General features: G+C 38.4%; 2 protein-coding genes across 5 annotated transcripts in view; both read left to right on the top strand.

Annotated features, from left to right (window-relative positions):
* Positions 1-2802, top strand: part of htr1d (5-hydroxytryptamine (serotonin) receptor 1D, G protein-coupled) — a 62377-nt gene extending 59575 nt beyond the window's left edge. Inside the window, exons 8-9 of one of the 2 annotated variants that reach the window (XR_013305145.1) lie at positions 46-119; positions 2725-2793. The gene's annotated coding sequence lies outside the window, so the exon portion shown is untranslated. Of the gene's footprint in view, positions 1-45; positions 120-2724 lie in introns of both variants that reach the window. The other variant, XR_013305146.1, reaches the window with a different exon arrangement.
* Positions 46-23964, top strand: ppp2r5ca (protein phosphatase 2, regulatory subunit B', gamma a). Of its 3 annotated transcripts, XM_077620770.1 has the most exons (17): positions 46-119; positions 2725-2840; positions 2917-2982; positions 4379-4529; positions 13975-14174; positions 16413-16523; positions 16937-17029; positions 17104-17234; positions 17519-17578; positions 17842-17950; positions 18076-18129; positions 18214-18384; positions 18462-18589; positions 20264-20365; positions 20449-20521; positions 21042-21158; positions 22174-23964. In XM_077620770.1, exons 2-17 carry the CDS (start codon positions 2814-2816, stop codon positions 22306-22308), a joined length of 1728 nt encoding a protein of 575 aa, XP_077476896.1. In that variant the 5' UTR covers positions 46-119; positions 2725-2813; the 3' UTR covers positions 22309-23964. The 3 variants fall into 3 exon arrangements, with proteins under 3 accessions (XP_077476896.1, XP_077476894.1, XP_077476895.1); XM_077620768.1 differs by lacking the exons at positions 46-119; positions 2725-2840; positions 2917-2982; positions 4379-4529 and adding an exon at positions 8643-8840; XM_077620769.1 differs by lacking the exons at positions 46-119; positions 2725-2840; positions 2917-2982; positions 4379-4529; positions 21042-21158 and adding an exon at positions 8643-8840.
* Positions 23965-24794: the final 830 nt, after the last annotated feature.

The raw sequence follows: 24794 nt of genomic DNA, 5'->3' as shown, positions 1-24794 counted from the left end.
TGTTTGTCAAAAGATCATCACATTAATTCAAATTCACTCTCTTAGAGGGAAGCATGAATTAAACATGAATGATGCATACATCTCATCTGTTATGAGCGGCCGTCAGAGACTAAATTCAGGTAAACAGCTCTCTCGCTCACATACACATCACTGACATATTTTTGCTCACCCAAATATACATTCATACGTATTATTGAAACACTATTGAAATGTTGTAGTCTACGATGTGTCATGTTTCAGTAACAGGAGCTACAACAGTATTTGAGTGACTATTTGAGTAGTGCTTGGTTGAGTATTTTAGTATTTCTCTATGTGAGATTGTTGCAGTAGTAAATCTAAGCGTATTTCAATCCCGTTTGTGTTTTTTAGCAGTGCTGGTGAGTGATTATGTAAGTTTCAGCAGTGTGCTTGAGAGTTTTCCAAATATTGTGTGTTTTTCAGTAGTCATTTTTCTGCACTAGTAGTTTTTTAGAGAGCATTTTAGCAGCGCATGAAATTGTTTTAGTCAGGTGTGAGCATTCAGCATTGTTTAGGATTTTATCAGTTGTGTGCAATAATGTCTCAGTTGTGTGTGTATGTGGGGTTTGAGAGATTTAATGCGTGTGTTAGAGTGTTTCGGTGGTGTGTGTAGCTCTCATACAGTATTCTATGCGTGACATGAGGTGTTGCACATTTGATAAAGTCAGACCTGGCACCCACCACTGCTCATCCGCTTCTGCATCAGTTGTTTTAGGCAGCACAGATATTTCATATGCTTTAACAAGCTGACCAGTCATTACGTCGCCCTTTTCCCCTTTTCGGCTTTTCTGTGAAACAATGTGCTTTTGCAATTGTAATGCATGTCTACTCATTAGCCCCATTGGCTGTGCTGCCTGCAAATAAACAGATAAACTAAAGAGCTTGTTGAGTTGTCTTGTTACACAAGCTCATACTCTAACAACTGTGCAAGAAGGGGTAACGGGGGAGCCCTGTGTTCTTTGGCAGGGGTTTTTTAATGGTTGAACCACTGCATCACAGGTTAAACAAAGAAATCAACAATGGTATTCCTATTAATGAAGAAGTATTTATGTAAAGGTAAATATATGCTTGGAAAATATATTGTTGCATGAATAAGAGTGCCTTTTGGCCTCATTTATTAAAGAGTAGATAATCAGACTTTACATCAATAATATGCGACTCTTCACAATTCTACGGCCTTTTATTGAAAGACAGCGCATATTGCATTGTTGCCTCACGACCATAAACAGACTTTGGGGGGCGGTGAGACAGTGTTCCCTTGTTGGTGGACCAGGAAATGAAAGACAGCGTATCACCGAGTAATAACGTTGTGTTGAGGATGAACAGTGGATGAGGTGAGATAAAGATGGACTCCAAGAAAAGCACAAACACAAACATCAAGATTCCTTCCCTGTCTATAATACTACTGCTCTTATATATATATATATATATATATATATATATATATATATATATATATATATATATATATATATATATATATATATATATATATATATATATATATATATATATATATATATATATATATATATATATATATATATATATATATATATATATATATATATATATATATATGTGTGTGATACATTTTGGCTAAGAGTGTAACGTTATGGATAAGAATATCTATTTATTTATTTTTTTATTTTATTATATATACTCTTATCCATAAAGTTTACACAATTCACCAAAAAATGTCAAATTGACTTGTTAAGAGACAAACATTACAACACTGCTCCCATATGGACATTCCAGCATAATGCAAGAGGACAGATATAATTCTCACAAACAAGACAGAATTTTAAAGGGAATATGAGTCATCCTGTCAATTTTTTAATTAAAAATCCCAAACATATTCACACATTTTACTATACAATAAAAGTAAAATTATTATCGAAAAGAATTACAGCCCTCAATTCCAATGAATAAAAATATATTTTCATATGATCCCGTTTGAAAATAATTCTAAATGTAATGAGACTCGGCTCTTGCATTTTTTTCCCCTTTTAACATGGAAATAGGGTTGTCCAGCAGTTCAGTGGTTAGCGCGTCAGCCTCACAGTGGGGGGACCTGGGTTCAAATCCAGGATTGGACCTTTAGTGTGAGTTTACACGTTCTCCCTGGGCCTACGTGGGTTTTCTCTGGGTACTCTGGTTTCCTCCCACATTCCAAACACATGCATGGTTGGCTGATTGGACACTAAAATTGCCTCTAGGTATGAATGTGCACGTGAATGGTTGTTTGTCTCTTTATGCCCTTCTAATGACTGGCTATCAAATTCACGGTGTCCCTCGCCTCTGGGCCGAAGTCAGCTGGGATAGGCTCCAACACCCCCTGCGGCCCTGGTTAGGAAAAAGCGCTTCAGAAAATGAGATGAGATGAACATGGAAATAAATATATAATGACATCTGATGGGGTATACTACATCCTATATTATGGAAATCTGTGGCCATAAGCATCAATATGTTGGTTTACATGCATTGATCAAAATTGACCTTAATTCTGATTCAACACTGCCCCCCTAAGACAGTCCATACATGGCGCAATAGGCCATGAAATTCAAGACTTTTTTTGCAATCGCCACTGCCGCCCCCTGTATTTATTTATTTATTTTGACTTCTTCACTTCAACAGCAGTTCCTTCTTACTCTTATCCGCAGAACAGCTCGGGATCCGTCACATGGTGCTTATGTATTCACACAGATACGGGCCAGGACGTGCCGGTGCGTCAAGAGTGTGTCCATAGGAAAACTACGACCTGCTGACACTCCACAAAACCTGCAGCCTCCATTATGCCTCAGAAGAGCAAAAAAGACAAGGTAAAGTGAGTGTTTTTTGTAGCTTTGTACTTGTCGTCTTCCTATATTCATTTGGCTTTTTGTTTGTTTACTTTAGGACGCCACTAAGTCTGGAAAGTCTAAAAAATCAGCTCATGAAAATGGGCCTGGATCTGATGAAGATGTAAGTGTTGTGTGGGTTTGTGTTTTCTTTCTTTCTCAAGAATCTAAACAGGACAAAATAACACATTGTCATTACTGTAGTGATGTTGCCTCAAACACAGAGTGCAATGTATAAATATATAATTTTTGTTATGCTCTTCCATAGTCACAGGGTCAATAGCTTCTTTGTGTGTTCACTTTTTGGTTTTTGGTTGAAAATTATTTGCCAGATTGCATTATATAATCCTGAAAACTCACATGGGCAGAAAAACAGATTTTTGAGTCATTTTCAGTTCATCACACCATGTTGAAGGAGTTTATGATTTTCATAACACCGCATCGTCGGTGAGTTCAATGACTTTTTGTCCCTAAAAGTAGCTCATGACAGCACAACATGATCTTATGACTGTTAGACTCCCTCTCTGTTTTTCAGATTTCTCCCACATCATGATAAAATCATAATTTTAACTAACTATCAAACCTCCTTTAGATTGGATACAGTATATAGACTGATTTTTATGACAATATAAAAACCCAACTTTTTTCCTAATTTAGTCTACTTTATATACCATACTATACAAAATGTAATATTACCATATACCATGGGTCGCAGTATATTGAGTACAGATATTATATGTTTTCCTTAGATACTCATAAACATACTTTATTTTTTAACACTCTGAACACTCAAAGAAAGCAGCAATTGAGAATATTTGATTTAATAAACAAAATGGAACTTCAAAAACAAAATATTGATATTTTACCATTTTTAAAAAGACTTAATATAATAATTGTTAACTATTTTTCTTGAGACAAAAAAGGGCACTATTTTTGTCAAATTAGAGCTAAAAAAAAACATCCTTAATTTGATCATGTACCTCGGTGGTACATAATTAATAATGTAATAAACTGAAACACTTTCTCCTCCTGCTTGAAAAATAATAAAATATACCATCAGTTCAATACATTTTAATAATGTGGAACCAGTGTAACTGCACAGTGTCGTCAAATTTCCCGAATACGGGATGAATAAAAGTTATCCAATCCAAAATAATAATAATAATAATTAAATAAATGTTTAAGTACCCTCGTTTTAAACTGTCTATAGTTGTGAATGGGCGTGTCAATGATTGTTTGTCAATATTCAATGCGGACAAGTGCTATTAAAAAAATGGATGCATCAATGCCAGACCGTGAGCATTGCTGAGATGTGTTGTTATCTTGGTCTACTGCAAACTCTGCGTAGAGATACAGCACAATACACCGCAGCCGGTGATCGGGTTCCCCACTGGCCGAGAAGCACCCGATCTGACTGGGAGCGGAACTTGACCCTTAAGCACATCACCACGCCTCCTCCTGTCTTCCTCTCAACATTGAATTACCTCGTGCCCTTTCTCTCTGATTGCTTGTTTCCGTAGGCCTCCAATAAGAAAGTACCTCCCGCCACTCAGCTGATGAGGATAAAGAAGCCGGGCTCACACTCAGCTGTGAGGAAGGAGAAGAGGTTCAGTTCTTCGTGTTTCGCCCTGAGCACTAACCGAGAGCTGCACAAACTGGCTATGCTCGCAGGTATGCTGGGTCACTAAGTTAAGGACACTTCCATTTTACTACACTGGTTCTCAATATTTGTACTTCAAATACCACCTAAAAAAAGTCATTGGCTTTCAAAGTCCCACAATTACGGTCCAAAATCTTAATTCAAGACCCTCATAGACCATAATATTTTCCCCAAAAAAAGTTCTATATTCCTTTCGATGAATTAATACTGGAAAAATGAAAATGTCTCTAAGTTCACTTAGTTGTGCCTGTCTGATAGAGCCAATTTAAAGTGAGCATTATTTCTGTTCCACAAGGATTTAGTCATAGGATTTCTCATGGGATTTAAGGTTGTTGTCAGCATTTACAGTTTATTAGGTACTGAGTTGACTCATTAGATGTGGTTGTGCATTCTTCGAATCCCATATTTCAAGTACTTCATCGTCCTCAGCAGTCTTTTACACAGTTTTTTTACCTGTATCAACAAAGGCAATCATATTAACAATTTATAGAACAGGTGGATCCTCATAACCACCTTTTTAACCTTGAGGTCACCCTACATTATTGATAGCCTGCTTGCCACTGGCTTTATTTGTGATGCAAATGTTGTGCAGTCAGCTTCATTTCAAGATGTACAGTGACAACAGAAGAGATATTTCCATCATAAGGCTCACAAGATCACAAGATATGGCTGAGTCGGCCCTTTATTAAAATGGAAGACAATGGGGGTAGTCTGTCCAATCTAAAAGGAGCATTAACGACTTTGCAAGAAATACTTTTTAACTGAAATATTGACACGAGTCAGCTAGCATTATGGATTCCCTCTACTTGTGCTTATTGAATTGATGCCAATTCCAAAGCCAGACGATGAGGTTGAGGTTTGACAGGCGACATCTATTTTTCATGACATCTTTGTTTACACACGGCATTACACGCAGGATGTGGCTTAAGTGGTTTCTTGTAAACTCATCTATTATTTTGCTTTTGTACCTTGATAAAACATCGGATTTGTGATTTATCAATGTTAAATAACAATCTTTTTTTTAATTTACTAGTGAGAGGAAAAGTGTAAAAGGTCAGCCTGCTTAACAGTCTAGTGACAAAGACAAACAACTTGATAAATAACTCAAAGTTTAGTTTTAAAAGTACTCCTGCTGGTGTTAAAAATGAGGAAGACAAGTAAGCAACCCCCGTGCTCTGAATCCAATGTTAGGGAAAGATAACACATTCATGAGAGACCACTTACTTTAATGTGGTCACATGTTTTATCTTTGGCTTGTGGGATCTGCAGTTAAATGGAGACTTAAGTCTGTTAATAGCCCACTTTTAATGTTGGTACTAATATATTTTTCTTAGGAATAGCACACATTTCTCTTGCGGCGTTTAAAACAAAAATGCTATTCAATTACGATGATGAAAAAAGTATTTATTATTGTGGCTATTGCAGTATCTGTCTCTATTTACTGCATCAACATCATAGTAAATTCACAGAAATTCTTCAGTCTAAATGTAATTAGTCACCAGTTTCTCATTAGCTGGGGATCACTTTAATGTGCAGTAAAAGTCTAACTGTGTCTGTCTATAAATGTTTCTGACCCATATAAAGTTCATGTTTCTAAAAGCTGAGGTTGAGAGGTCAAGGATACAAATACTGAGTTTTAAGGAGACATGTTAGAAAATTATCCCCAAAATTTATAATGATTTATAATGTTTTAATGTAATCTTTCATTTTTCGTCGTTAATACCAATAATCAATTGGCTGATGTCAATACTTTACTAACAATAATGTTTTTTTTAAATAATAAAAATAAAATGTTCTTGTTTCAATAGTAAATGGCTGCATATTAACGTGAAAATTGAAAGTAATTGCTATTATGAATTAATCAGACACTGGTTAAAAACCTTTGCAAAACAGGGGGGAAAGACCAATATAAATAGAGTTAATCCAATACAATTGTTTTATAGGCATACACAGACGAGCCGGTATGAATGATTGCTCTGCATATAATCTTACCTTTGTTTTATCATCTTCTCATACTCAATCATGCAAATGTCACGCCCTTAAACCAGGCCTTCTGGAAACTGGGGTGCACCCACAGCCCCAACACCAATCTAAATTCCGCCCCAACAGTTATGGTTTTGTCTGGTACTTGTTGTTAAACATCTAATCTGAAGGTTTGCTTCTGTGTTTATATTTGGATTATAACAAGAAAGCAAAAGGATCAATGCTGGTTGGTTTTGCGGGGGTGTTGATTAGATTTGTTGAACAGTTACAACTCATTGTATAGACAGTCTTACTCAACCGAGATGAGGGTGTTATCTATCCAGTGCACAATAAGTTAAGTTTAAAATGGTTCTTGCGCATTCTCTCTGGGCTTGTCCAATCAGACAGTAAGTGGCAGCTTTCAAAACACTGTTGCCTGTTGTCATGGTTGTGGAATGTAGTAATAGCTCTTTGAGTGACTTTGGCGCATCGGTGAGAGGAGACGACTGCATAGTGATGCACTTTGACTCTCATCCTCTTTTTAAATTACCATTGCACTGAGACCTCTGAAGTAAAAGATGTCAAATATAGTGATTTTCTGGAAAATAAGCATCTCAGATTAAACTATAACCTTGAGTGCAAACCAGGGTGAGACTTTTAATTCATGGGGTATCTGCATGGATTAACTGCACGAACATGGACTGGTGTTTTGTTTTTCTTTAGCTTTTAGTTATCGTTTCCAATTTTCAATCAAAAAATTAATTGTGGTTGCAAAACCAGACTCTAGTCTTGCTTCATGGTGTTTCCATGTCCTACTCAATACGTTTGCAAAGTTTCTGTATCTTGTAAAATGGAATGCAGTGTGGTGTTCCTGTGCCTTTTATACAAAGAGTGACTCACACTCTTTTTATATTTTGCAGGTACTTTCTTCTTGTTTCTTTGTATTAGTTATGAAGGACATCTGTGCCCTATTTTATCCTCACAACATCTTTGACAAAGTCTGGGTGAGCTAGGTCTTCGCTGCTGGCTTAAGCACTTTCAGAAGCCTGAATTTACAGTGTTGTTCTGAGAAATAGTTCAAGTTTATTCCCACTTGACTATTTAGTTTATTTTGCAGCACTTCTCTTAGAAGCATTGCTTCCAGTAAATATGGATATTCAATGCTTTTTTTCAATCTATTGATGTAGGCATGTGAATTTTATCGTGTATTAATAGTGTTGGGTGGCCCGGCGGCGTGAGTGGTTAGCACGTTGGCCTCACCGTGGGGGTCCTGGGTTCAAATCCACCTGTGTGGCGTTTGCATGTTCTCCCTGGGCCTGCATGGGTTTTCTCCTGGTACTCCGGTTTCCTCCCACATTCATAAGACATGCATGGTAGGCTGACTGGACATGCTAAATTACGTGTGAGCGTGAATGGTTGTTTGTCTCCTTGTGTCCTGGGATTGGCTGGCCACCAATTCAGGGTGTCCCCCTGTCAGCTGGGATAGACTTCAGCACCCCCTGCGATCCTAGTGAGGATAAAGTGGGTCAGAAAATGAAATGAAAAAAAATAATAGTGTAGGTCCATGTGCAAAAAGCTGTGGGACTCAATAATGGAAGGAGTTTTATTCTCTCTCTCTCTCTCTCTCTCTCTCTCTCTCTCTCTCTCTCTCTCTCTCTCTCTCCCTCTCTCTCTCTCTCTCTCTCTCCCTCTCTCCCTCTCCCCCTCTCCCCCTCTCTCCCTCTCTCTCCCTCTCTCCCTCTCTCCCTCTCTCCCTCTCTCCCTCTCTCCCTCTCTCCCTCTCCCTCTCTCCCTCTCTTTCCCTCTCTTTCCCTCTCTCTCTCTCTCTCTCTCTCTCTCTCTCTCTCTCTCTCTCTCTCTATAACTCTCCCTCCCTCCCCCTCTCTCTCCCTCTCTCTCTCCCACTGTGATTTGCACTCAAAATCCCCCAATAGATAATACATGCGTGCATATAATTGGAAACTGAAATATCGATTCAACTCAATGATGTGTGGAAGAGCCAGTCTCATTCTAGAAGAAAAAGTCAGTGCATACCCCGCCTCGTTCTCCTCACTCACCCAATCACGGCTCTCCCTGGACCAGCGCCTTCTTTACTATTGCTCTTGAGCGATCCGAAACGGACCAATAGGCATCCTCCCTCGCGTGTGACGTCACAAAGTAGCCAGTTCCCTCCAGCGGCAGAGAGCTTCATTTTCTGCTCTGCTTTGTGCTAAAATGGAGGCTGGCCTGTCGCCTTGAGTGGATCGCCTTCCTGGTTGAGGTTTACATGTTGACATGCGATAGGTCTGCAGGCAGAATGGTCGTGGATGCGCCTAATTCCAACGGGCCTTTTCAGCCGGTGGCCCTTATGCACTTCAGAGGTACGTACGGGGAAACGATTCCTCCTTATTATCGCGGATAATTAAGTGGGGAACGCTGTGTATGTGTGTGCGTGTTGCTGTGCTCCGGTTCCCCTCCGCTGCTATTAGCTTATTTTGCAATCGGGTTTAACTGCGTCAAATGCCGGTGAACGAATGAAGCTCGGGGCTGGTAATTTTCTGTCGTTTGCGTTTTTTTAGGTGACGCGCATTCGTTAAAAGCTTCATTTTTTTTACTCGTTAGCCAACTAGCTTCATTCGTTTTGCCCATCCCCCCGTTAGCCGTGACGCTACGGAAGTGTCGTCAGGAATCTAAGAAGGTCTAGTTGAATTATTGGTTGCTAAAATATTATTGTCTGTTGTTTGTTTATGGGTTATGAAATCTTGGTTACAGTGAAGCCTTTACATGGGAAATCTGTTACTCTGGCGTTTAATAATGTGTCATTTATCTTGTTTTTATCCCTCTCAAATGAATTCAAGGGCACCTGATTGCAAAGCTTTTTTTGCATTGGATTCAAAAAGTTTTTAATAAAATGTATTTAGCTCATTAGGGACTTATTAACTATCTCGTATAAAATATTTGGCTGACAAGTACACGGGTTGAAACATTTCATTCATTTTAAAAGTGACAGTTGAACCTGATTTCTAGACATTTTTCTTAATGGGGATCTCTTATTGTTGCATCAGTTTTAGTATTGCTCAAGTGAAAAAAATGTAACACACATTACTGTATTTGTTGTGACAGGTGAGTGTGTCGCAATCATTTGTATTCATTCGGAATGTAAGTGCATGACTCATAAGTTGCTATTGACCGTTTTGACTAGGATCGTTGTCAGCAATCATTGGATTGGACTTCTATTGCTGTCAATGGCAGCCCATGGAGATGAGATTCTGAAATCGTACATCCCTGCTGCCACATCAAAAACAAGAAAGTCAAATTGACAGTGCCGTGTTAAGTTTGCACAGGGTATTGCTCTAATTTCAGGTAAAGTTGATGTGATTCACTGGAATTGATTGAATTTGCGTGCATTGCCAAATTTGCGACATTGCAATTTTTTTTCTAGGGTCCAATGGACAAAATACTACCAAACATGGATAAGACAATATTGTATGTTGCAAAAACTGAGATGTTTGATACACTTGTTTTGTCATCTGGAAAGAAAAGTGAAAATGAGTGTGAGTTACTTATGGAGATTTATTTTTTATAGAAAAAAAAATGGAACCCTTTTTATTTCTGGTAGTCCCTCACCCAGGTGTAAAATATCTTGTTCTTTAGGTGAAGCAATAACAGCCTTGCCTCTCCCATGTTGTACAAAGGACTCGGTAGTTTTGAAAGACACCACTGTACTCTGCAGCCTGGCGTTAGCTGCAACCCAAGGCAATTATTGATTACATTCTATTGAGTCACACAAATCCGTGCCTTTTCTGTCTGTCTCTATCATTATGACCCTTGCACACAAGCAGGGTTTTCTACATTTAGTGTAAAAATGTTAGCTATTTGCAAACAGGATGTCCGCCGTGCTTGTTAGTACTCGGTTATTCAGCTCACTTTTAGTGGTGTTCGAAGTCAAACGAACAGATGGTTCTTCGGCGCCTGCCTTTGCGTTTTCATTGACACTTCATCAGCCACTTGGACATACAAAACTGACCACCTGTGAACGTGAGCAAATGTGTGCTCGGAGTTTGGCGGCTTTGTTGTTTGCAATTTGGGCTGAATGCCGATAAAACACTTGGTTTAAAAAAAGGTTTTATGAAAATAAATACTATTCCTGCCTGTCAAAACCCAGATAAAAAAAAAAAACATCAATTTAAAACCAGCAATCGTAGAAAATTTGTCGGTAAAAATGTTTTGAATAGCCTCTTCAAAAAGGAGAACAAGCCCAAATAATTAGGCTGTCAAGAAATGGATCTGTGCAAACAATATAACCAGTCCTATATATGTTTGGGTTATTCTTAGTTTACTACAAGCACAACCCACTTTGCGTATTATACAGCATACAAACCCGTTCTGCCTAATGTTTCAATGGGCTCACAATTTAGTTAATTGACTGACTTTTTAATTAAGTCATCAAAATTGCGTCATTCGACATTGACAGACCAGACTTTTTTTCTAAGTAGAGCAATGAATGAAAATGCAACATGCACACACTTGGTTCTTTTTGTGACATTACAGCGCTGTAGCAAAGTGCGACTTTGGAGAATAATAATGGTGTCATTCTGAATTGTGCCACATTTTTCTACATTTCTAACTGTGCTGCTCACAAGAGTCTCCACGTTGCAACATAGGCCTGGTCCATGTGTTGCAAACTTTGACTCCAAAGCCGCACAAATCCTGGATGCAATCACATGTTGAATGCTCTCATATGCCTACCAGCCTCTGACCTTTCACCCCCTTATATAAGAACATAAATAGTATCTGTTGGTTCTTCACATTGAGTATAATACAAATTAATGTTGCTTATTTATCCCACAGCCAAGAAAGAGTGGCTCCAGTGGGACTCGTTATTTACTATCTTTAATTTTGAACGAATAAGTTATCTTAATAATGCTCTTTTCGCCATAATGATGCTAGTCTGTGCCCTCACACATGCCCTGCCCCACAGCGTTTAGTGGCTTACATTTAATAGAAGTCACATTGTGGTTGCCGTCAATTTCGCGATCACAATGCAGAGCCTCTGTCCGTTACACAAGTTGACGAGTATTTTTGGGACGGCACTAAAAGTTTAACACTCACTCAGACAGGACTTATGTAACAGGAGACATAGAACAGAACTGATTCTGGCTGCACGACCTGGCCTGCCGTAAGTTATCACCTTTCAACATCAGATGTCAATTCATACAGTTCAGACTTAGGATCAGGTGACCCAAAATAGGTTTTTTTTTTTTGTTATTTATTTTGCTTTGACTTAAAATGAGTCTACTCATGTTGGCAATGAAGGAAGATCACTTAAATAATAAGCAACTCTTCCATACAGGCTTCCCAATGTGTATTGCCATTCTCAAACTAAAGATGGTACTGGGAGAACGAACTGCTCATGTGCTTAAAATGAGCACATATGCTCATGCCTATCCTCAAATACATAAATATTAAATATCTAACTAATTTTCAAACAGTACAGAAAATCACTTGAATGTTCAATAAGCAAGTACTCAATACTTATGCAATAAGAGCTGCGTTATCTACATTATTGATGTCTTGGTGCAGTTTATCTGTGTCTGCTTTATATTGCTTTCAGGTATCTAAATCTTTTGCTGGGTATAAACTAGTTGACTTAAATGAAAAGAAACTAAAACTATGGATCATTGTTTTGCAAAGTGAAAGTAGTTTAGAAATATTATGATTTTTTTTTCATTGAACACGTGGAAATAAGTATTTATTTGAGTTAGTAAGTACCAGTGCAACAAAAGTACATTTTGCTGCAGAAATGTGCCATTGTGATATAAAAATTCATGAGCTTGGCCTCTTTTCATAAAAGATATCACGTTTCAGCCTCCGCAATACCATTGTTGAGTAAAGGGCTCTGGTTTTTCTCTCTTAAACTCGAAGATTTGTTTTTATTACACAATTATATGCTTCAGCGGCGCGGATATACCTTCTTTCTAGGACTGCTGTTGTCATGAATGAAACGGTGTTTGGTAGCTAGCCTTTGTCACAACGTTTCACCGACACATGGTTGTTATTGTTCATATACCCAGACATCGGCTCAACTTAATTCCCTTGTGACCATACTTAAATCCACAACTTTGCCTTGAACAATCTAATCGAAAATTTGCAGTTTTTAAATTTTGTGACACCTAATGCCAACATCCACCTTGTGCTGTTTTGCATTCAAAAAGGAGTGACACTCGTATTGTGACATCGGAGACACTGCATTGTTTTCAATCTTTTCAAGTGACACAAAGCTAGTCAGTTTAGATGCGCACACTTTTTTTCAACACGTTAAATGCCGGTCGGTCTTCACCCAGATAAGGTTGCTCAACCTTTTGCATTTAATAAACAAAGGTACGACGAAATAAATATTTGGTTCTATTCCGTAGTTATTTATCCTCCTGACTACCAGTAGTTCAAATTTGTCCTGTGTAGAGGATATTTGTAAACCAAAATATCTCCCACCCAGCGCATCCAATCACATTAACTCATTTTGTGCTCAATAGAGGACATTCAGAGCTTTCCAATGATACCAAATTTCTTTTGCAGTATTCCAATTACTTCTCATAAATTGAGGAATTTCAAAATAAATGTGATTAGACAACTTTTTTCCTGGTAGTCAGGAGGTTAATTAACGGAAGTTTAGCAATCCTATACTTGAGAAATCTTTAGGATCCAATCATTTTTACCTGCTTTTTGCAGTTAATTAGTTACTTTGGTATTCAAAATAGACATATGGCCAAATACCCTGGATCAGCTATGGGATAAAATGAATGACTGGGTCTTAACAGTTTTGAAAGGATGCATTTTCGGAACTTCTGTTTAATGCCAGTCTTTTATTGTAATGTGTCTAGGAAAGTTTTGTCATAGTGAAGTTTATTTGTCTACCACTGTCTCATGTGTGCTTACCTACGCCAACTAACTTATGATTAAAGGATGTATTACTAGATTGCAATGTCATATGGTCTGCCCTGACACTGACTGACTTTTCTTGGCTTGGGTAATGACTGCCCCATATCACTTCCTCTGCTTATTTGTTTACACATGGAAATGAAGTGAAACGGGAAGTGCTGTAAAAATATATACAACAATAATAGTGACCACCATTTTTTTTCCCATTCTTGTGTGCTACAAATATCTGGGCCATGACCGTTCACCCACTTCCCAAATCCCTCTTCCTCGCGTCCCTCTCCTTAATGTACACGCCGCCTCTTTGCGTTGTAGTTATCCGCCTTGTAGGTTTCTAATTGTTCTGACACTTGAGTCGTCATGACTCATTTGCCATCTTACATCTCCCTTGGACTCTGTAGCTGTGTTCAGCATTCATTCTTGACAGTTGGGCTAACCCCAGACTGGCTTGGAGTTCACCCTCCTCATTACAAAATGACTTTCCTTATCCCATACGCCCAACTACTTTATCAGGTGTAGCTTAATTCCTCCACGCCTCAGCCATGTTAACCATGTTCTCCTTTTTTTCTATTCCCGCAGACGTGGCACCCGCCGAGCAGGAGAAGCTCTTCATCCAGAAACTGCGACAATGTTGCGTCCTCTTCGACTTCCTTTCCGACCCGCTCAGCGACCTAAAATGGAAGGAGGTGAAAAGGGCGGCTCTGAGCGAGATGGTGGAATACATCACCCACAACAGGAATGTCATCACAGAGCCCATCTACCCGGAGGTGGTTCACATGGTCAGTAAAGTTGCTTGCTGATTGGGCAGGGTGGGGACGGATCTGTTTGTGTCCCAAAAAAAGTTGGAGTGAAACTCGGTCAGAGAACAGTGGCTGGCCGTTTGGGTTTTAGTTTTAGGGACATTCATTTAAACAATCTTCCAATAGGAGTACACGTGAGAGCCCGCTAGAATGGGAAATGACTACAGTGGTATACCATGCAAGCCCAAAAAGGAGGGAAGAAGTGGGGTCTTCTGACTGAGGCTTATTGCTTTTATTTGTCATGATTCCAGTTGTCATTCATTTAAACTAGTCATTTTGGTCCCTTAATTGATTTCTGGTGTTTCTAAACCTTATACAGAGCTGCCAACCTCTGTTGACCCCATTTCAGGAGTACCCTTGTCCCATTTCTGGAGTTTATCCGGAGTGAATGTGATTCACGCAAAATCGATTTGCACTGAAGTGGCACAGGACAAATCATTTGTAAGAACTTGTAACTTGGATGAGTCACAATGCACTCTTGTTACAGAATTCTTCTGGTTTACCAGATGGCGGAAGCCTTAGTGATGGTGTGAATTTCGAGGCATTTAAATTGGAATTTTGGTACTTTCTGAAATGGTTGCTTCAAAATAATTTAAGTGACAATTTTTTGGATTTCCGGAGTTTAGGAAGGTTGACCGGAGTCCCGGAGTTTGCATTGCATTTCCGGGTAAACTCCTGAAATTCCGGAGTCGTTAGCAGCTCTGCTTTGGTATATTTGTTCTCTTGCACATAGAAGAAAGCAGCCATGTTTCTTTTAAATGAGCGATTATAATGACGAGCTACGATTATTAGCTGCCTTTGCAACATCCTAACAGGAGGCGCTGTATTTGACATCTGGAGCATAAGTAACTATGTTTCTTGCTGTCATTATTAAGGCTTCTCTGGAGCCAAACTTTAGACATTTATGTGATAGACAGAAAGCATGCCATTAGCACATGATGCTCCCTTTCAGAAGATTGGCAGTCATGTGCATGACCTTTTTTTAGCTTCCATTTTTATTTCCATACATTTTCTGCCAGCCTGACATGGAAGCATAGTGCTGTCACAACAAGCTTCTCTACCTTGCAGTCCTGTCGAACAAGGCTTCCCGTGTCTCAGTTGGCCACCTGCACTGTCCCATGATTGCCCAGTCGCATACAGCAGCTCACAGGGGAGTCAGTTGACACTGCAAGAGGGAACATTACCACACACATGCATTATTGTCAGACAAACTATTGCAACTCACAGTTATAGGAGCCTAAAAATAAAATTGACTTTGGACTGTTGGATAACAAGATTCAGGTTGGTTATGTTTGCATTGTCATTGGGCTAATTGGCTCTTGCTGTCCATCAGCCGCGTAGTTTGCTACATAGTTGTTTTTAGATGCATAACTTGGGTTATATTTCATTTGAAATAACGTTATTTTTTGTGGTTTGAACATGGGCCGTTATTTTGAGTTTAGTATTAACAAAATGAAATTTAATGTAATCATGGAATTCAAAAGCATGATTTGGTGTGTCACATTTGAGCTTCCTATAGTTAAATCTTAAGGAAGATAGTTGTTTTGGCAGTTTAGTGTACAAGTAGACAATAACACCAATATTACAGGGGAACAGGACTGAAAATGTAATTTGATTTCATTGCATTGATTGTTTCTCTTAAGAGTTAAACTAAACCTGTCATCAACATCAGAGCTGTAATGGTTCACAATATTTTCCCCTGCTGGCAACCAAAAATAAGGTCTCGACTATATTTGGCTCGTCTAGGTCTGGTATCATGACATTTGCGAGAGAGGTTTTGTATTTTAATTAGATCTGTGCATTCATGTGGCACTTGCATGGGCACCCATCAGATTTATATAGTGTTTTATCCGATGTTTGTTGGAGACCATATTTGAATCACAAAATGTTCAATCCATGCATGTTTTTTTCCATTTCATATAACACTGTGTATTCTCGTCTAATAATTTCTCCCAAGGGAATCATAAGAAACTTTAAAAAGCCTTCTCAATGTTCAATTTAAACTTGAACCTTTTCCAGATTCTCACAAGGAAATAAGTCACTGACTAATGCAACTTTTGAATGCAACGTCATCAGGCAATTGCTTTTCCGTTGATATTTTGCTACGCCTGTGTTCAAGCTGCCACTTGACGTGCCCAATTTAGTAATTAGTTCATTACAGCTTGTCTCTTGTCTAATCAAAATTGTATGCCCACGTCATTTTCTGTCTGCTTCTAGTTTTCGGTGAACATGTTTCGAACTCTGCCTCCCTCATCCAACCCCACGGGAGCTGAATTCGATCCCGAGGAGGATGAACCGACACTTGAAGCGGCTTGGCCACACCTTCAGGTTATTTATATATATTTTTTTAATTGATTAGCAATCACGGCTAGTCCAGGTCATTACAAAGAGTAACAGTTATCTGAAAGAAAACGTCTTCAGTACGTACAGTAGCTTGAAACATTGAATTAGACTTAACAAGCCGTATCATTACTGTCCATTTAAAGTGTGCATATCCAAATTTTATTTTTTACCCTTTTCATTTGTTCAAATGAGTGGGTAATGTACTGTATTTTATAGACTATCAGTGGGAGTTTTTTCAGTTTGGTTAGGCCTGCAACTCATAAGTATGTGCGACGTATAGTTAGAAAAATATGGTATAGAATTATACCTGCTCAGACAGGTTAATGAGGAACATTTTTTAAAAGCATGTCATAAATCTATTTTCCTCTAAATTCTACTTCTCTTTGCTTTCATTGCAGCTCGTCTATGAATTTTTTCTTAGGTTTTTAGAATCACCCGACTTTCAGCCCAACATAGCAAAGAAATATATTGACCAGAAATTTGTTATGCAGGTAAGAAAAGGAAATGTCCTCTTGACAAGCAATTAAATGGCTTGATGTATTCTGTCTTCTCTCTTCGCCTGAAGCTTCTAGACCTATTTGACAGTGAAGATCCCAGAGAGCGAGACTTCCTTAAAACGACCCTTCACAGGATCTATGGGAAGTTCCTCGGCCTTAGAGCTTACATCAGAAAACAGATCAATAATATTTTCTATAGGTCAGTTCAGTTTTCCTACATTTTAATTCTTCAGCAGTAAATTAAGAGTTTGTTTTTGACGAATGAACTTAAAATCATTACATTTCATTTGCAAGGAGTCCTCAATTAATTAATGTCACTTCCCATATGAATTAAATTTTTCCTTTTTTAAAAATGGTACTTTGCAATTGACATTGACCCTAACAGACATACATTATGGTAAATAAATGTCTTCGTTCCCTCTATGATGTAATGCTTTATTCTCATGTCTTCTCATATCTTTAAAAATCATCTTTTTCTTTAAGGTTTATCTATGAGACGGAGCATCACAATGGTATTGCTGAACTACTGGAAATACTTGGGAGGTTGGTTTCATTTTCATACTGCTGCCACATAGCCTCCAAACGCTAATTAAAAATCTTTACAAAAGATTTACGTCACCCGCTCATTATGACACAATACAGAACATTCACCTATTTTTTTTCTCATGCCAGTCCGAATTTATAAGTGGTCGGATCACCCAAGTACTTTTAACGGCATACTATACGGGGAAACAAAACAATAATCTTACACTTAATTTTATTACTATAACAAACAGACATTCATCAAGTGATTTGTTCATTCACAGCATTATCAATGGATTTGCCTTACCTCTAAAAGAAGAGCACAAGATTTTCCTGTTGAAGGTTTTATTACCTCTACACAAAGTGAAATCACTCAGTGTCTACCATCCACAGGTAAAGTGTGTGTGTGGTCCATTATTTAACAATGTTATTGGACTAAGTAGTTATAAATGTGTGCATCATGCTTGGACGAAGAGAAAGCATTTCAGGCGTTAAAATATTAAAATCCTCTTTTGCAGTTGGCCTACTGTGTGGTGCAATTTTTAGAAAAAGACAGCACTCTAACTGAGCCAGTAAGTTGATTGGTTTTGTTACATGGCAAGTTTAAATGGCTTATTTTTAATGTTGTTCCTTCCTTGACTTTGCCTTCCTCATAGGTGGTAATGGCCCTCCTTAAGTACTGGCCAAAGACTCACAGTCCCAAGGAAGTGATGTTCCTCAATGAGTTAGAAGAGATTCTGGACGTCATCGAACCATCTGAATTCGTTAAAGTGCAGGAACCCCTTTTCCGGCAGCTCGCTAAATGCGTCTCCAGCCCGCATTTCCAGGTACAGTACACCATGTTATCCTGGGAAGTCTCTTCATTACTTTAGTGCCCTGCTGAGATGCTTTGTGTTCTCTTTAGGTGGCAGAGCGGGCGCTGTACTACTGGAATAACGAGTACATCATGAGTCTCATCAGCGACAACGCGGCCAAGATTCTCCCAATTATGTTCCCCGCTCTGTACCGAAACTCCAAGACCCACTGGAACAAGTAAGAGTCACCACTTTTAACACTTGAGTGCTGCATTCTTGCACTTTGCCTGCATTTACCGTCCTCCTGCTTAACATTCGTGGGAACAAATGTCACAGTGAACATCAGTGTGACAATTTAACTCTGCGACTATATTAATCATTCCGATTTGTGTAGCTGAGCCCTGCCACGCTTTACGAGACTTTCAGTCATTCTCCTGAACGTGGCACAGTTAACAATTGCATTCGATTAAAAATTTATTATTAATTATTATATTAAAAATAGACCTTTATTACTGTCAGCTTTAAGACTTGTTTTTTTTTCATACCTCTTGCATTTGAGGGAAGAAATAAAAATAAGCTGCCTTTGGTGTGTTTGTACCTCTTACGTCACAGATAACTATAATCCTTAATAGTTTACCGTATTTTCACGACTATATGGCGCATCACATTCAAAGCCTCAGTGTTGGTAACGAGTGCTATTTCTGTATTTGAGACACACACAAGACGCATCACATTTTAAGGCGCACCCACTAGATGGTGCTGCACTAAAGGGAATGTCAACAAAACAGTTGGATGGTTCAGCCATACTTTATTAATAGATTACAAATCAGCTTTCTGACAACTCCATTCACTCCCAACATGAATAAACAAGTTTTTTTTTCCTCGGAGGTTAAAGTGTTAGTATTTTCGTGACACAGCAATAGCATAATAACTCATGTTGAACAGGTGGGCATCTCACCAAAGTCGTCATTAATCGAGTCAGTAATTTCTGCCTTCCTGAAAGCTCGGACCACAGTTGAAACTTCCACTGGGAATGATGATGAACATAGAATTAATGTGCTCGATCAATCGAAATGCAACACCGTTTTATATATCTCAGCATTCACTGGCGCACTGGAAATAGAGTCTGGGGCTGCTGCGGTTCAATATTTATCCATATATAATATATGATTTATTTTATTTTATTGTGATAACAATTTTAGTATTGGTCCATATATAAAGCGCACTGGATTATAAGGCGCACTGTCTATTTTGGAGAAAATTTAAGACTTAAGTGCACCTTATAGTTGTGAAAATGTGGTACATTTTCAAAATTATTTTAAAGCGTTACTCTTATACTGGATAAACTACTTCACACCAAACTATCTCTTGTCCAATTTCAAAAATGCTTTGCTAGCTTTGGCTACTGACTAATAAAACTTTTATTGGTCACGTTGCCAAATTTCCATTAAGCGTGAACTCTCTTATAGCTTTAAGTGATGCTGGCATATTTTTATCAAACCTTAATCCTTGCACTTCTCATGCACAGAAAATAGTTTTTATTCAGGACATTACCCACTGTTTTGGTGGAGTTGAAATGCTTAAACATAGAGAAAATAGTTGCAAAAATGTCGATTTGAAGTATAAGGCTGCATTATGCATAGATTGCCAGACCATGCCCTTTTATTTTTTATCTAATCCATTAACCTGTGATAAACTGGAGAATTTATCAGTCTTCCTGCATTCACATGCACAAAGGACTTTTTATCTGCTCAACGGCTTACCCTAATGCATGTGTGTGACACAGCTTTAATCCTTAAGATCGGTAAACAAAGCATTAGAACTGATATATTTTAGTGCTATTTGGTTGATAAGCAGATGGGCCTGCCAAACCCTTTATATAAAGTCATTGATTTCCCGTGTTTGCCTGCAGAACCATCCACGGCCTCATCTACAATGCTCTGAAGCTTTTCATGGAAATGAATCAGAAGCTCTTTGACGACTGCACTCAGCAGTTCCGGGCTGAGAAAAACAAGTGAGGCGTCACAGTCCAGGGTTATCCTTTTTTTTTCTTTTGGTCATTTTTTTTTCATCTATTTTCTAAATTTAACCTGACAGAGAGAAGGCCAAGTCAAAGGAGCGTGAAGAAGCTTGGATCAAGATTGAGAACCTTGCTAAATCCAATCCACAGGTGAGCAACACCCAAATGACCTTTTGGGCGAATTTCGTTTTACTTGCTGTGCACCGTATTAGTTACCATGTTCAAAATCAAGTCGTGAATAAATAAAAGGACGGAAACTAGAATTTTTCCCACAATAGCTTTTTGATGGCAGGTTACACAAAAGGTTGAGTGTAAACTTTGTAAAGGTTTTGAGTTTGAGTATAGTCCTTGAAAAAGGGTACTTACGACATACTATGTCACATTTGAATGTGGAGAAAAAAAGTTTGAATTTGAATTCCTCGAGTCTCCTTCAACAAATAGATTTTGCTATAGAATGCTTTTCTGCGTGCAGCAATTGTTTAGCCTGTGCTTATTCAAAGAACTGGCACATTTCCACATTGGGGTGTCGTGGTTCCATTTCGAAATGAAGCTTGTAATTTGTGCAGACCCTCTTGATCCGCTCTTCTCCGCATGCCATTCAACGTCTTTTCTTCGCCCCTATACCCATTTTGTTTGTCCCCACCCCCCTCTTTTTTTCTTTTGGAATTAGCTCTCTGTGCTTGTTGATTCCTCTGACTTCAATAGTCCAGTAGCAATGGAGACGGATGTTCCTTTGATAGAAGATGTTCAGAGGTTAAAAAAGACAGTTGAGGAAGGTGCAACTCAGGTAATCCTGGCTTCTCTCTGTCTAAATTCTTTTCCTCTTTCCATGTTTTTCGACATATTTTCCCTCCGTGTCAGAAGATATGCTCTGTACAAATTACAGTTCATTTTTGTTCATATGACCAGAGGCTTTGTGGTCCCTTTAGAAAATAATAGCCTCTAATGTTAGTTTGTAAATTTGAACATTTACTTTAGCCTTTTGATTTGCTTGTCGTCAAATGAGCACTATTGATTTTGAATTGAACCTGGAGGTTGGTTGAGGCTCCTTTTGCTGCGTTTCAATTGCACATTACTGCCTGGGCCCCTTTTGCCTTAGTTTAGGCGACTGTAGTTCACCTCAAAAAGACTGCAAAAACCATGCCGGATTAAAACTTTTGGGGTGGGGGGCATAACACATCCATGACAATTGATATCATTCAAAGGCATGGCATTTTCTGAAGGTCTATTTTTAAGTGGAAGTATTATATTTCACAATCAGTTCTTTTATTGAAGGACAAACGTGAATTCTTCAGTTGATTATGAATTCCCCAAACATGACCTTTCAAAGATCCCGCGTAAATAATTATAATTTTCCCCCCTTTCTAATTTTGTTATTTATTTCACATACTGTTATATTGATGATATCGGTCGATTAGCAAAAGATTGTGTTAGAACATTTGTTTTTTCAGACCTTCTAACAAATCTGAAATCTAGATATTGTTCCTTTTAAATTCTCTTAAATGGCAGTGGCAGCCGGTGAGTAAACAGTATGTGCTATAAATAGCCACTGATTTTGCCAATACTGCACACCTTGCCATTGGTTTGCACTGTGCAGTGTGAAAAGGGGCATTTGCTTTCCTCACCTGACATTTTGACCAAATTTGGTGGGGGAGTTTTAAATTGGTATGATGTTTTGTCAGGACTCTTAACAGATTTTCAGTGATGGATTTGCAGGGACTTGCTGCTTGCATTTCTAGTTGAACGAAGTAGCTCAGCTGGAAAAGACGCCTCCCTCAATCAGCTTTCTCTCGGTTTGACAGCTACAGCACGGCCAGTGGAAGGATCGGCCCATGACGCGGCGCAAATCTGAGTTGCCTCAGGACATCTACACCACAAAAGCCTTGGAGACCCACCGCAGAGCTGAAGACATGTTGACCACCCGCGACGGACTCTAGATCCAGCCACCCAACTGCCCTTCCGTTGCCATGGAAAACCCATCTCCAGCCCCCAAATTCCTCACCCACACATTTCTTTTTTTTTTTTTTTTTAAACCCCATGTCATTAGTTCTCGTCCATTCCCACTGTCTCTTTGAGAGCAGTCCACCGGGCCCGTGACCAGTTCAGAAGTCTTGTATTCGCTTCCCCCAGATTTCTACTTTCTCAGGTTCTTTTGGTTTTTATTTGGAGGATGTCCACGTGTGATCGTTTTGTCTTTGAGCTCCCGCCATTGGCTCCGTCTTGTCTACCCTGTTCCTTCAAACCCTTCCGTCGTCCACTCGCTTTTAAGTGAAGAACCCGGTCAAAAACATTGAAGGCACTGGGCTGGTTTCTTCCTTCTTTCTTTCTGATGATGTGGACCTGCAGGAACGGACGTGTTAATGGATTTTTGTTCTCCATGGCACGGCATGCAAGAAAGGTCAAAGGAAAGACTGTCGTCAATTTTCCTTTTGTGTCTTTTAACAGACAGCTTGTCAGTGCCAAGACTGTGTTTTTGTTTTTAAATGTCCGATTTAAACAAGGGGCACTCGCCTTGTTGTTTTTTGTCATTGGGGTGTTTTTTTTTTTCTTTTTTCGTTTTAGTGTAGCACAGTTAACGACCAAACTCAGGCCTGTCCGTCGCCTTGCAATGTCCAGGTAGACAGCGAGGAAAGACGACGTTGTCCTGTGGACATCTGTCACTTTCCATTTTATTTTCCACGTGCCATTTGCCGCGCTCGCTTCCTTGTGTTCACAGGAAATGTTTGAAATCTAGTTGCACGTTGTGGCCACTCAGTTCAAACAATGGTACTGCTGAATGTGACTTCAAATCCCAACAAGCTTAGACTAAAAGAGTTTTAAAGAAAATCTCCATATTCGACCTATTAAAAACTAATTTATTATTCAAATTAAGCTCTCTTAACCTCACTAGTTATAGATGCACTTAATATTGAAATAGAAATACCAAAAAAAAAATACAAAATGCTTGCTTTGCCATCTTTTTTCTGTCAGCAAATCAGTACTGTTGTTTTGACTCGCGCGTCAAGAGTGTTCCGATTCCTTTATATTTGATGTGCTAGTTGTCTCGTTCCTGGAGGTGAAGTAGTTTGGCAGAACCGGCCGGTGTCACACAGATGCTGAACAGTGAACTGACATTGTGACTTGGCTCGGATAACTGTATTAATACTGTATTTGCTTGAAGGCAAAAAGTTGTACATTCAAAAGTACCATGTTAAACATGTACCTTTTACTCCAGAGGAATGCCATTCAACCAAACTTGAGTTCTTGTTTCTATAAAAGAAAAACATACAAAAAAACCCATGCTTGCTGGAAAAAAATGCTCTCTTATGGGTTTTGAGTTATTTTAGTGCTTACAAACAAGTCCTTTCGATAAAGAGAGACTATTAAAAAAGTTATTTGGTGGCTTGTCATTTTGCAGATCTTTTCATCTTAACATTTTATTTCCACAACATAACTTAAAAGTGTCCTTTTGTATGTGACCTGTACTATATGATTCATTTAATATTGTATATATGAGTTACTTTGTTTCATGTAGTGTTATATATCTAGATTAATTTTGTACAAATTGTCTCTCTGTACAGAATAAAACCTCCATAGCAAGTGAAAAATGTCAATCTGGCACATGCTTTTTTTGTTTTGTTTTTTTATTCACATCCCCTCGGCAAAGCAATGATTTTGAAAAGTGTGCATATTTTTACTGTTTAAATTCATGTTTGTGTTCCAATCACTGTCTTTAGTGGTGTTTAAGAATATAGAACGAATAAAGAGCTTATTTGAATATATATTTTCAACCATGCATACATGTTGGCTTTACTTGATTTGTAGCGGGTAAAGAAAATCAATTATGCCGCACACATCCACTTGCATGTAAATATTAGTAGAGTAAACAGCTAATTAGTAATACAATATACATCTGAGGTCTACAGCCCTTGTTGTAATGACTAGTTTATAACACAAGGGAGAGCCAAGGGGCTTAGATTGAATAGAAATGTTTCCAAATGGTTTTATATTTTGGTGCAGTTCACAATAATATACATAACTGAATGATAAGTATAGGTGAAGTTTGTGTATATGTGGGTAATTCCTGAATTGGATAGAAATTCTCCCCAGCAAATTTTAACTAAGCCAGAAATTTTAATTCTGAAAAGTTCATTTGGTTTAAAATACATTTGAGAAGCCATTTTTTAAATTATTGATATCAATCATACCTGGTTTTATTCTTATGAAATAACCTAAATTATTTGTAAAGTCAGTCACATTGCATGGTTCTGTTTTTTTGAAATATGTACAACCAGAAATATACAGTATATTAATGGTTTACCCTATTGTCTATATAAAAGAAATGAATGTGAACCTGTATAATCAACAAATGTATCCTTCGATATTGTACGTGGATCTGTTTTTCTTTTTTTGAATGTCCAAATATTCTTTTACAACAGTTGAG

Source organism: Stigmatopora argus, chromosome 15 (genome assembly GCF_051989625.1).
Source record: "Stigmatopora argus isolate UIUO_Sarg chromosome 15, RoL_Sarg_1.0, whole genome shotgun sequence".
Classification (NCBI taxonomy): domain Eukaryota; kingdom Metazoa; phylum Chordata; class Actinopteri; order Syngnathiformes; family Syngnathidae; genus Stigmatopora; species Stigmatopora argus.
Note: the sequence above shows the minus strand (reverse complement) of the source record. Positions and strands in the feature narration are given on the sequence as shown.